The 13280-nt window shown below is 44.8% G+C and overlaps 1 protein-coding gene across 3 annotated transcripts in view; it reads left to right on the top strand.

Annotated features, from left to right (window-relative positions):
• Positions 1-4239: 4239 nt before the first annotated feature.
• Positions 4240-13280, top strand: part of AGO2 (argonaute RISC catalytic component 2) — a 54190-nt gene continuing 45149 nt past the window's right edge. For 2 of the 3 annotated variants that reach the window (XM_088148926.1, XM_088148927.1), the window contains exon 1: positions 4240-4440. In XM_088148926.1, coding sequence (XP_088005052.1) covers positions 4395-4440 — 46 coding nt within the window. In that variant the 5' untranslated portion in view covers positions 4240-4394. Of the gene's footprint in view, positions 4441-4815; positions 5285-13280 lie in introns of those variants that run through there. The other variant, XM_088148928.1, reaches the window with a different exon arrangement.

Consider the following 13280-nt stretch of genomic DNA (forward strand, 5'->3'; position numbering starts at 1 on the left):
AATACCAGCACTTTAACTTGCCCCTGGAAGCTAATAGTCTGTCTAGCTAGAGATTGAAGTCCCCTGTACTACTCATGGAGGGTCTCCATCAACAAGTTGGCAATCAGGTCTATACATTATTATTTTGGTTTTAATGATGTTCACCAGGGAAATTTTAACTGGCTACCTGTTTTATTGGAATGCTGCCTTTTTGATTCAGCGTTATTTAAATAGAATTAATGAATTTCTGTACCAAAGAAGGGGTGCAAGGGTACAAGTTAATTACCAAATCACCAAAGAAACTCCTCAGAGAAGGGAAGTTTTGTCGAAGAGCCTATGAAGTAGAATAGAATTATATTTGGCAAGGGAAACATCAAATGAACAAGCAGAGGGACTTGAGATAAGATGATTTACATAAGGTAGATCATGGGAACAGAATGAAGTTGATTTTCCTTCGCATTACGGACTACGGCAAGACCTTTGATGGTACAGAACATGCCAATGTGTGGGACAATTAAAGGCTAATGGATGTGCCAGAATAATGGTTATTCTTTCGAGAAAACTTTACGATGAACACTACTTAAGAACTGAATCTGAAGAAACAGAGGGGTTCACAATAGGGAAGTAAGGAAGACAAGGATGCATGCTGTCACCAAATTTAATCTCTATGGCAGATACATTGTAAAAATAATAGGATTGTAAGAAATGGCACCTAGAAGCAAACTAGGATGCTGAAACCCTAACTTAAGATATGCAGATGACATGATTTTGTTAGCTGAAAACAATGGTGAAAGTAATTAGTAAAGTAAAAATGGGAAGTGAAAAATGTGGGTTAACGTTAAATATTAAAAAGATTATGTCAACCAGCATGCTTAGAGAATTCCCAGTTGAGGGTAAAGAAGTGAAGATAGTAGTTTTGTTTTCTGGACTCAAGATGGACATTATGCTGGAGAGATAAAGTGAAGATTAATTCTAGGAAGCAAATGACAAATGAAATCATACGTATTAAGGGTATTTCAGTAATTGCCAAGATCAGAATAATAAAGCAGTAGTTTTCCCAGTGATATTATACTTTGAAAGATGGACATTGAGAAAGAATGAGAGAAAGAAGATAGACCCGTTCAAATTATGGATCTGGAGATAAGAGCACCAATGGGTTGCAAGTAGAATTGGTCAATCAGTCAGCCTTGGACTAAAAAGCTTAACTGCTCAGTTGTGGCCATAAAGATCAAAAAGGACCTCACTCATACTTTGGGCATGTAATGCAACTGGATGCTAGACTAGAAAACCATGAGCATGCTTAGCATGGTTAAAGGACTAGAAGGGGATGGAAGGGCTCAAAGAAATCCCTGGAATGTGTTTGGAAGAGGTACAAGATATTAATCAAAGTAGGTTGGGATAGCAATCAGTTGTCCAGGCTTTTGTCTCCATGAGTCTACCTGGTCCATATGTTTTCTATATTATTACAAAGCATTGTGTGAAAACTTTGATGGACTGAAGCCACGAGGACACATTAGGACATGATTGGTGGACATTTCCAGACTAGGAAATGTCCACCAATTTCCTCCTCTCCCACCAGAGCCAGCTGGGAACCACCAAGCACTCTCCTTAAAGTGAGATAGGGCTGGGAGAGGAGGCGGGTTTTGGCAGATAACTAGAGTAGCAGATTTAGCTGTCTGTCAAAATTCATTCTGTTTTGCACAACTGTTTTGAGTGGGTACGTTCAAAGAGAGCCTATCAGCTTGTATTAGCTAATAGCCACTCCTTTAGGATATGGGTTTAGTGCTGTTCCAGACAAGGGCTAAAGTCTGTTTAAAAGCAGCCTGAGCAGCTGAAAGGTGCAGAACAACTCAGAAAGGGCTAGCTTTGTCTCCTGCTTCACCATGTAGCTCCTCCACCATCACTGAGGGTTAAACCAGCTGTAGCAGGGGTGGTTAATGGCTATTCAGGAATCAGGCAGAACAGCCATGGGAGGCAGTGCCCAGAGACTGCAGGAGTGGGGTAGTGCCTCCACCAGCTTAAAGCAGCCTTCACCAGTCTGCTCCCACCCCATGAGGGTCACCTCATTGTCCAAAGACAGAATAGTCAGTGGAAGGTAGCAGATGGTATCCATGGTGAAAACTTTGTTAAGATGAAGGCCACATCATGAGGACACAGCAAAGGAGAAAAAAAGCTTTGCTGGGACATGTTAATCATGCTGTTAAATGCAAGTGATGAAGGATTTGGAATGGCTTTTGATTTCTTTAAAGAGTCTGTGAAAATGGGGATTGGAAAAAACCCATTATTCCTTTAGCCAAAGAGAAATGTTGTAAGCGTGAATGAAAGAGCTGCAGGGGAATGAGCCTGTAATGCTTGTGAAGGTGGTTGGCAGAATTCTAATCAAATTGCTACAGGAAATGACAATAAGCAAAATTTTGGAAGTGTGAGGAAACTTTTACGCTGGGCAGTGTGTGTCAAGATTTTTGCTCTTCCACAGGTCAGACATAAATGAATATGGAACTTTATTGTGCACGATAGGAAAAGTATTGATGCCTTTGAACTTTGGTGTTGGAGAAGACTCCTGAGAAGACCATGGACAGCCAAGAAAACAAATCACCTCAGAGTCCTCCCTCGAGGCACAAATGACCAGGCCCAAATTATCCTACTTTGGACACATTGTGTGAAGACCCCGCTCTCTGGAGAAGGCTCTGATGCTGGGAAAGGTGGAAGGAAAGAGAGGAAGAGGATGACCAGCGGCAAGGTGGAGGGACTCAGTTGCAGGGGTGATGGGGGCATTATTGGGAAACGTGAAGGACTCGGTCAGGGATAGATCTTCATGGAGAAAGTCTATTTACATGGTTGCTAGGAGTCCAAAACAACTTGATGGCATATTATCAATCAATCAGTTGTACTTGTTGATTTAGAGAAAGCTTATGATAAGTGAATAGCTCTAAATTACATACAGAACATTTCAGCAAGTAAGATTCTAGATTGAGCAAGACTAATGTAATGGTTAATGTATTTATAGATTAATGTAAAAGGAATGCTTGTAATGATATTTGAAGCGTGTTGAAATATACATGCACTTTTTCTGCAAGTGATCCTGTGTTACTGACAGAGAACAAAAATGATAAGCAGGAAATATCAGATCAATTGTATGATGCGACCTGCAGAACGCATCTAAAAAATTTAACGTGTCAAAGCCGAGGGTTGCTTTGTCTGAGAGGGAAGGTGCCGCGAACAACTGCAAGTTTATTTATAAAACTTAGTTTTGTTTGTTGTTTAGTCGTTGAGTCATGTCCCTTCATGGCCCCATGAACCACATCACACCAGGCCCTCCTGTCCTCCACTGCCTCCCTGAGTTTGCTCAGTTTCATGCTCATTGCTTCAGTGATGCCATCTAACCATCTCATCCTCTGCCGTCCTCTTCTCCTTTTGCCTTCCATCTTTCCCAGCATCAGGGTCTTTTCCAAAGACTCCTCTCTTCGCATTAGGTGACCAAAGTATCTGAGCTTGAGCTTCATTATCAGTCCTTCCAATGAGCAATCAGGTATATATATATATATAATATATATAATATATTATTGTATATATTATATATTATATTATATATTATATATATACATAATATATATGTATAAAACTTACACACTGCTTTAACTGCGAGGGCTCTAACGGTTCGCAGCCACACATAACCCCGGGACGGAGGGGTAAAACTCGGCCCCGCAGACCGAGTCTCCCGCCCGCACAGCCGGAGCGCCCCTGCACGGGGCTTCGGAAGCCGCAACGTGCCTCGGGGCCGTCCCGGGCGCGTTTGCTGCCGTTCGCCGGCCGGGCTTCTCCCGGGGACCCGGGCCGCCGCCGCCGCAACCCCTGAGCGGTGGCCCGGCAAAGGGCCCCGGCAGCCTCGGCCGCGGGAGGAAGCGGGCGGAGGGCGCGCCGCGTCCGCGCAAGATGCGCCTCTCGGGTTGGAAGGCGCGTTGCTGAGGGTCCCCAGGCGCAGCGCCAGCCCCGTAAACCCGATTCGGCCCGAGCCCGCGCCGCCCGGCCTCACCCGAGCCCGGCGCGTGGAGCCGACTCCGGGGCGGGCAGTCCTCTTCGGCCCCGGCCCGCTCCGCTCCCGCCTCGTCCCCGGAAGGCCGCCGCGCTCCGGCCGCGATGCCCGGGCGCCCCGGCCGGGGCCCGCCCGCCCGCCAGGCCGGGAAGGCAGGGCCGGGGCGCCCGGCTGGCGGCTCCTCACGGGCCCCCTGGAGCTGCGGCTGCGGCTGCCGCCGCCGCCGAGCGCGGGCGGCCGCAGGGAGGGCGGCCCCAGCGCCAGCCTCTCGGGGCGGAGGCGCGGGCGGAGGCGGGTTTCCTTTCTTTTGGCCGCCGCCGCCGCCGCCGCCGCCTGGCTGCCCGCGCCGCTCGCCTCCGACGCAGCCCGGCGCTCGGCCGCCATGTACCCGGCCGGGGGAGCCGCCCCCGGGGCCGCCGCGGGGCCCGGTGAGTCAGGCGGGCGGCTGGGTGGGCGAGGGCCTGGCGGGCGGCGGGGCCCCTCGGGCGGCCTCCGCCGGCGCGTGGGGGCGCGGGGCCGCCAGGCAGGCCGGAGGGAGCCGGCGCTTGGCGCGGCCGCGGCTGCCGGGCTTCGCGGCCTCCCGGGCGGGCTGCTCGGAGCGGTGGGGTGGCGGTGCCGCCGCCCCCGCCAGGGCGGGCTTCGCCTCGGGGGTCGGGGGTGGGCAGGGAGCGGGCGGGTGAGCGAGGGGCCCGGCGGGCCGGCCGGGCCGGCCCTGCTCGGGGCCTGGGCGGCGCCGGGAAGGAGGCCGCGCGGAGCCCCCGGGGCCCGGCCGGGCGCTGCGGGACGAGGGGCCCCTCCCAGGCGGGCCCCCGTCCAGGGACGGAGCGTGGCAGGCCCAGCCCCGCGGAGGGGCCCCCGCCGGGCCTCGGGGCGGCCGGGCCGCGAAGGCTTTCCCGGCTGGGCCCGGGAAGATGCCCAAAGGGACCGGCTGGCGCGGGTGGGAGGGAAGCCCGCGTGTCGCTGGACGCGAGGACCGCCCTGGGGCCGGGGAGGCCCCCCGAAACCGTGGCCGTTCGAGAGGCGTCTCTTCCGAAACGGGCCAGCCACGAGCGCCCGGAACGGTTAGCGAAGGGGCCGTTGACACCATGCCGGGAGCGCTGTCCCCTGGAGGGGAGCGGGCCAGAAGGGGCCGCGTCCACCTGGCCGGGCTCCCTGGGTGAGGATATCGCGGGCGCCTGACTTTGAATACTCCGGTAAATGCTCCAGGTCGGGGTGAGCTTCCCAGCGGAAGGCGCTCCGACATCTCGGCAGGAAAAAAACAGGGTGCTGAAGGTAATATCTCCGGCTGGTTATTAGCTCCACAGATTCCTGCTCTCTGGTTGGAATCCTCCTCCGCGTGTTCAGTTGCGCACGAGGGGCAGCCCCTTGGAGAAGTTGCCGCTTGCCTCCCTTGGGCCCTTCCCCAGCGTGTTCCAGAACCGTCTCTTGGGGCTCCCTTTGCACGGAATCCAAAGCCCTCTCGGAGGAGAACAGTCTCTGTCGCGTCCTTCGGCCTTTGAAAAGCCTACTCGCTGCTAGGAGGGGTGGGCGTTCTCCCTGCAGACAGAGCCACGGCTCGGCATATGGTTTTCCAGGTAGCCCAGCTTCTCAGGATGCGGCTCATCAAATTGTGGTCGCGGGGAGTGTATGCCTCCTCCCCAAGCATCAGTGCTGTTGAGCGTACTCGGTAAAAGTCACAGTATTTTGTAAATCATCCTGCAGAGTTTGAACGTCTTCTTACCATTCAAGGATAGAAAGCGTTTGCTTTTCAGACACGCAATGAAAACTGCTCCCAGAAGAAAAAAAACCGAGTAGATTTATTAGTTTTAGTTATTTTCTGCCTCTCTCTCCCACCCCCCTCGCTACATACGTTCTGCTGATATTAAAAAGGGTTGATAACGATTGTCTTCCAACGCCTCTGTGTAACAATTATGGGATGACAAATATTATGCCCTAGGAATTGTTTTGGGATTGATACAAATACGTTAAAGAGGAATATTACTTCCTGTGGAAGTTGCTTATGGAGATAGAGGGTGGTTGGCCAGCACCAAACACCCAATCAGCCTTCCCTCGGCTGGTTGATGTTGCCCAACGCAAACATTCTGGAATTAAAACTGAGATGGGGTCAGAGAAGAACAATTGGAGATGATCAGGGGATAGTTTCAGTTTTCCTAGGGCTGGTCGGCATGGCCTGGATGTCCCAGCACAAGCTTGGCTGCTAACTCTGCCTCCCAGTCCACCAATGGACACGTTAGACAAGGCAAACAAGTTCAGAGTGGTCAAGTACAAGGCCGAGTCAATAAAGGGAGGTTATATGAAGGTTTGCCACAAGTCCTCAAAGACCTGCCGACAGAAAGGAAAGTGATTGGTGGTGCTTGGCTTCCCAGTGTGAGTGGGAGAAGTAAAGAAGCAGGGGAGTCCACCTGGGCAAAATATGGGCCATCACTGTGGTGAAAGAAGGTGAAGGGGCTGAAATCCTGAAAGGGACTTCTCAAGGCAACTTAATTGCTAGCTGGTGTAGGAAGCTAGGAAGATGACCTTGCAGAACAAATCTAGAGGCCTTTAAGAAAACAGGTGCAGAAGAAACGTGTTAAATCCAGAGAGGTGGGAGAGTATTGCAAAGGAACTCAGACTAGCCACCTTCCCCCGACTCCTTGGGTATAAGAGGGAGAGAAGGGAAGAAATAGGCAGACTTGTAAGACTGTGTTGTAAAGTATAGTTCCAGTCCTTCAGAGTCTGTTTTCTGACCTGGGCCAACTTGAAGGGTTGACAGCTGGCTTCCAGCTGAAGGCTGCAAGATGGAAAAGCCCCTTCCTACTTAAAAGTATGAGGAACTTTGACTCCCCAGATGTCTCACACTCCAACTCCCATCGTCTCTCACCATTGCCCATGCTAGCTAGGACAAGTGGAAGTCACGATTGAGCAGTATCCAGAGGGCTATTGGTTTCTCACTCTTAACACGTGGGTGATGGGCTTCCATTTGAAGTTGACAAAATGGTTTTTATGATAGAATTTCACAGATCATGGAGGTTGTGCCTCTTGACCTTTGAACCAGAGTCTATTGAAATTGATTGGCAGAAGTCTTAGACAGAAGAAAATACCTCCCACCACATGAAACTGATTGTCATAAGATGTAGGGATACTACTGGATAGATGGCTTTAACAACTGGTTAGATGTAAGATGGATGATGGCCACATGGATGCTGTTGAGTCAGAAGCCGCTAAATATTAACTATATTACGTTGTCCAAAAGAGGTTGCTGGACCAGAGAATCTTATCTGTAGGGTCATGTGAGGTCCTTGCTTAATGACAGCAGCTGGGGACTGCTGGAACTGCCATCACTAAGTGGCATGATCACGTGGTTTTTTAATTTATGACTATGTAGCTTAATGACAGAGTTTCTGGTCCCAGTTAGCATGTTAATCGAGGACTACCTGTATACCATACTGGTTGTTGGGCTGAGAGGGAAGGACAGGCCCAAAGTCCACTAGCCAGTTTCCATGCCTAAAGTACAACTGCTGGGTCTTCCTGCTCCTAGTTTAGGACTAAACTACCGGTTGTCTATACATGTACAGTATGTGTGTACACACACCCAGAAAAATGGGGATACAATGCATGTGTTGTGATCTTGTTGGATGTAACTGAAAACAATCGTGCTAAAAATCTCCTTGTAGTCTTGTTCTGTGATGGCCCTGGGTGATCATCTAGGCTGCATTTCTTTTTTCATGGACTTGTGTCATGAGTTAAAAAAGCTTTCAGCCAAACCATAAATTTGACACAGGATTTGCTTTCTTAGCAGCTGCTTTTCAAAGTCCCTGTGTGGTTGTGGCTTGCTTGATTCTCTACTGTGACATTTTTGTGTGAGGAAACGCTCCAATAAAGCTTAACAAAACCTCAAATAGGATTTGTAGTTGAACAATTCCAGAAGTCAGCACTTTTAGTCTGTAACTGGGCTTCTCAAAAGCTGAAACCATTAGGATCTCCCAAAACATAAGTGACAAATGTTGTTGAATGGATTGACTTGGAGCATAAGCTTCTGAGTTGCACAGTATTGTGCCCTGAAGTGCTTGGGGTCTCAGGGTTGGCAGTGAAACCCTCTTTCTCAACACTTCTAGAGGACTGGCTCCATTGATGGTAAGTCACAGCCATCCAAGAGCTACCCATTCTTCAGAAACCAAAACAGTTCCTAGGAAAAACAAGCTGGAGACATTGTGTGCTAAATATTTTAAAGGAATTGTCATATCCCTATTTATTTTTTTTTACAAAAATTAAACTGAATATTTTTTTAAGTATTTTGTCTGAAAGATTGAACATGCCCACCCAATAATATAAGACCTACTAAAATAGTAATTGTTTTAAAACTTAAGGAATATCATGGTCTTCCAGGGGCATAATTATGAGTGTAAAGGATGTACCAATAGATAAATAACCAGCATCTACCTAAAGTGCTACCTAGACATATGAGAGGCTCTAAAATTATGTTTTAAGGCATAGATCTCTTTAAAAATTGGTAAGGAATTTGAACTGTTTTCCTGTTTTTCCTGTGATTATTACTAGTGATAATCTTACTAATGTTGCTACATTTGAAAATCTATTGAGTTTTGGCAACATAGGCATAACTTGGAAATAGTGACTTATCTTTATAGAAATATGGGATTTCCTATCTGCGTGTGTTCTGGATGTCTTGGGAGCTAACCAGCATGAGAGGACATCCCCGCTCCGAAGAGTTCTGAAGCTGACATTCGCTCGCTTTCTTTTGTTTTACTTAACACTCATGATAATTAGTTAAAACTTAAGATTTCCATCTTGCAAGTAGAATAGTAAATTATTGATTGACTGAAGAATACCATCCATGAATGATGGTACTTTATTAAATTGGTTAGGCCTCTTTGAGCAGTTCATCTCAAATAGCAGGGAATAATTATTTTTAGGTGTGACTTTATATGCTTTGAACCTAGGCTAGAGAGGTAAAATTTCTAGAATTTGAAAATGGAAAAAAATCCCCATTTTTTTCTGCTTTTTTGAAAAAAAGAAAAATTTGGGGGAAGAAATGGAAGTGTATGTGGTACTTATGCTTCAGTACCATTTATAGGTATTATATACAGTCGTATATGAAATATACATTATGATATATAGGCTTGTTTTCAATAGCGTGTTCGGTATATAGCTGAAAAGTGTACTTCATCTGGGCGTAAAGTAAATTTATAGATTGAATTTACTTTAAAAATAATTTTTTGTTGCAAATTGAACTGAAATGCACCAAAAGAATCAAGAAATTACCATTATTATTAAAACACTGCTTAATAATTTTCTCCATTGAGGCCAAGGTGGCTACTGGCGTGGACAAGCTCAGAGAGGCAGAAAAATTGGTGAATGAAGCTTTGGAAACCAAGCTGGATGTATCACTCCCAAGGTGGTAGTTACTTCTCTACCATTAATGTCAATCCAGAAACCTCAGACAGAGGTAGTTTCCATGGTCTCCTTCACTTAATTGCTGTGGGTGACAATACAGATCCTCAGAAATAGTTTAGAACTGGTGACATGCTTTGTTCATCTCAGCAAAATGCCCCATGTGCTCTTCAAATGGAAACTGAAGTCACAGAATCATTTATACTAATGGGTAGTTTGCTTTGGAGAAACGTCCATCCAGGGCAGGGCAAAATGTTGTGTTCCTCAACTGATTGAAAGCAATGACTGTAGCTGTACTAAGCTTAATTTATATGCAAGTGGAAAATTGCCAGAGAAGTGTATATGATCACGTTTGATTTCAAAAGAGAACCTTAAAAACTAAGAAATCGTTGAAAGGGAAATTGGAAGGTAAAACCATGCTTGCTTGGATGCTGTTCACCACTACATAAGAGCAGATGAGGTAGAATCTAAATGTGGGATAGAAAAAGAACACTAAGGGAAGTTTTGCTCAAGTGAAGAGGCCCAAGAAGAAGCTGACGTGCTTTCATACATACATACACCTGCCCAAAAAGACAGAAAATTTGTATCCTGACTGTATGTCAGTACATTGCACTCACCTTCCAGTTAGTGGGATGTGAGCAATAGTATATTGACCTGCATAACAGTTACAGGATAGTAAGAGTGTGAGTATGCTTGAGTTAAAAATAATCTTTAGTTGTGCTTGTGTCACACTGTGCCTTGAGCTGACCGGTGCTGTCCTTACTTTCAGCAGGGAATGCTCTGTGTGACAGGGAACAATCAAGACTGGTGATGTAGTGTACACCTCTATCTTACTAAAAATGTGATTTTAAAGCCAAAGGCAAGATTGGCAACAAAAGTCAATATCTAAGGTCCTATTTAGTGATAACCACAGCATTTGTAAGCATTATTAAATATTAAATTAACAAGCATATAGCAGGACAAATCTGGCCAAGGAAGGATTCTGCAAAAGTCAGTCCTATCAGATTGTGAAGGGACAGTGGCTTAGGTGATCATGTAGACACTGTTTGGCAAAGGTCCTCAACATTTCTTGAACAAATCTAGAAGCCATGGATTGAGGAGAACTTCTATTATGTATTGGTGATAGAGATGAAAGCAGACAATAGGAATGAATGGTCAATTTTTGTGTTAGAGAGGTGTAAACAGTTAAGACTCATTCAGCATCTGCGTTGGAACTGTTGTGTTTTAACTTATCGGTTGTCTGGAATTAAAAGTCTAGTTTTGTAAATGTCACCAAATTGGGACAGCAAAACACTCTAAAAGGACCCTTCCAACTTAGAATGGGAAATTCACATTAAAACAGCAAATGAGATTAAGTAAGAGTAGATGCATTCACATTTTACTTCGGAAACATTTTTTAGAGTGAAGGGATTTGAGATGAGGAAATTTGTGTTGTTGGTGGATTAATGAAAATGTTGACTTAATATGCAGCCTTGTGAAGAAATACCTGCTCCCTGTTGACATATATTAGGAGTAACATTTGTGGTTTTCTTCACTACAACACAGAATATTTTAGAGGCTAAGGGCTTTTTTGGCTTAGAAATAAAGTGAATAGGAGAGGATGATTGAATTCTGTAAAATTGAGCATGGGGTGGACAAAGTGAAGAGTGGAAAATGGTTTCCTCTTCCACAATGAAAAAGAGGACCACTAGGTCATTTTGTGAAACTGCATGACAATAAGTTTAAGGAAGAGAGGATGAAATAATGTAACATACCAACTTGGATAGTTTTGCAAAGGTATTAGATGGAGGATAAACTTAACAGTGGTTGGTAGTTATTATGGTACATAATTAGCTCCATATTCCATGAATAAGAATGCATGAGAGCCTTACTGAACTCATGATTTCCTTCTGTGGTATGGCAATCAGTATCAAAACCCAACCCCACATCATTAAGGGCAGAAGCAACAGCAACATTTTATTCTCAGAACAGAATTTGAGTAAAACTACAATTGCCAGCAGTTAACAAATATTCTGATTTCATTAGTTACATCTTTGCAATTTAGAACACACACACATGCTAGGGTTAATTGATTCTATCCCAGAACAATGCCCTCTATTACTAGCATGCAAAATTTGGCAACTGCATAGGTGACCTTAGGTTTTTTTATCTGCTAAGAGATAGTTTATGTAATACCTTCATTATGATTTGGATTTTTTTTTAATTAAAGGCAAAGATCAGAATAAAATTCACAGTATAAACAAGCTCTTGAAAATGCACATCAATATCTATTAATACTTAGAATAGCTGAGAATGTATAAGTATTTTATCAGGGATAATCTTTGTGTGTCTCCCAATGGTTGATGTATCCTTATGGTCTGAATCAGCTCATTCTGAAGTTCAATATTTTCAATCCATTGTCTGATACTATCCTTAGCCTTGTCTAACCTAACAAAAACTGATGTGAGCAGAAACATCTCAGGCGTTACAGGCTAGAGAAGAAGTTTTATTGTAAATAAGAAGGAAGTCATACTTAACTTCATACATACACATAAACATATATGCAGAAGATTGGTCTATGGCAGAACACAGGAGTCACCCCCTATATAGATAGGTCAGCCCCAGGGTTTAAATTCTAGGCCTTTCTATCTTGTCCTTTTATGTCAACAGATATTTGGCTGTTCTTTTCCCGGCATTGACTGCCAGTGATGTCTTTTCCATGCTTACATAAAGATTCTGCCTGGCCTGAGAGGTTTCTCCTTCACCAGCTGCATCCCTTACAGTTTGTAAGCTTCTCATAGACATCTGGTTGGTGGTAGGAAACCACAAACAGTGAAGTGAACCAGCATTTTTCCTGGTCCACCATAGCTTTTATGTTGTGATTTTTTTAAAAAAAAGTACTTGGAAAGGATGGGAAGAAAATGTCTGGTTTACTCAGCAGTCTTTGAAGCAATTTGCCAAAAGGCAAGCTGTTTCATGAAGTTAATTACTCTGAAGATATTCTTTCTTTTAAATGTATTCATATAATTTTATGTCTGTTCAAGCACTGAGTTTATAGCAGCCTGTTCTAGTCTCTTGTCCTCGAGGTAGGTTGGATTACAACTTCCAATGCACCTAATGTGTATTGTAGTCAAATGTGTCTAGATTAGACTGATTGGAATAGACTGGCAAAAAAAGAATTGGGTGCTCTTGCTGATAATCAGTTATTGCTGGATTGCAGCGTTTCTTTGTGGAGTGAAATAAATCTCACATATTTATTTGTTGTCTTCTTTAGTTGTGAGGCTCAACTAAAGCTTCAATAATTCCCGATGTTTAGCCCTGCTTAATACAAACAACAAATGAGGTGCTAACATTTTCTCCACAGAGGAGTATTTTAGGTTACAGCACTATGGTGCAGAAGGAATACTGTGCAATATCACCCTGGGTAGGAATCCCCTGTCATGTTGGAAACTTTGAGGGAGATATGGCGTAGACCTTTCTCCCTGATACATTAGTTTTTCTTAGGCAGAGAGTTTCTTTAATTTGGTGTCACTAAAGGACCATCCTTTTGAGTACAGTATATAAATCTAATATAGGTTATTTTTATTTGCTCAAAATATTTGTTTTTATTTAATTCAAGAACAGTAGACACTCAAGGTGGCTGTCAAACAATATAGAACAGAAATCCATTAAAGAACCAGAGAGAGAGAGAGGGTAATTATTAAGGTAACTCATCAGACCTGACTAATGAGGAAAGTTGTAATTTGTTTCCTTAAGGTGGAAAGAAGGGGAAGTAAGCTTTATTTTTGAGGGAATGCTTGGTAGTGATGCAGAAGAATGCTTTACTGTATTATGGAGCCTTGAAAGTGGGATGAATACTTAGATAAAAAAATGTAATCTTAATTCAAGAGCAATATATCAA

This window comes from Python bivittatus, unplaced genomic scaffold, assembly GCF_059951505.1.
Source record: "Python bivittatus isolate LINGU-HERP-01145 unplaced genomic scaffold, Pbiv_v1 ctg000590_np1212, whole genome shotgun sequence".
NCBI lineage: Eukaryota > Metazoa > Chordata > Lepidosauria > Squamata > Pythonidae > Python > Python bivittatus.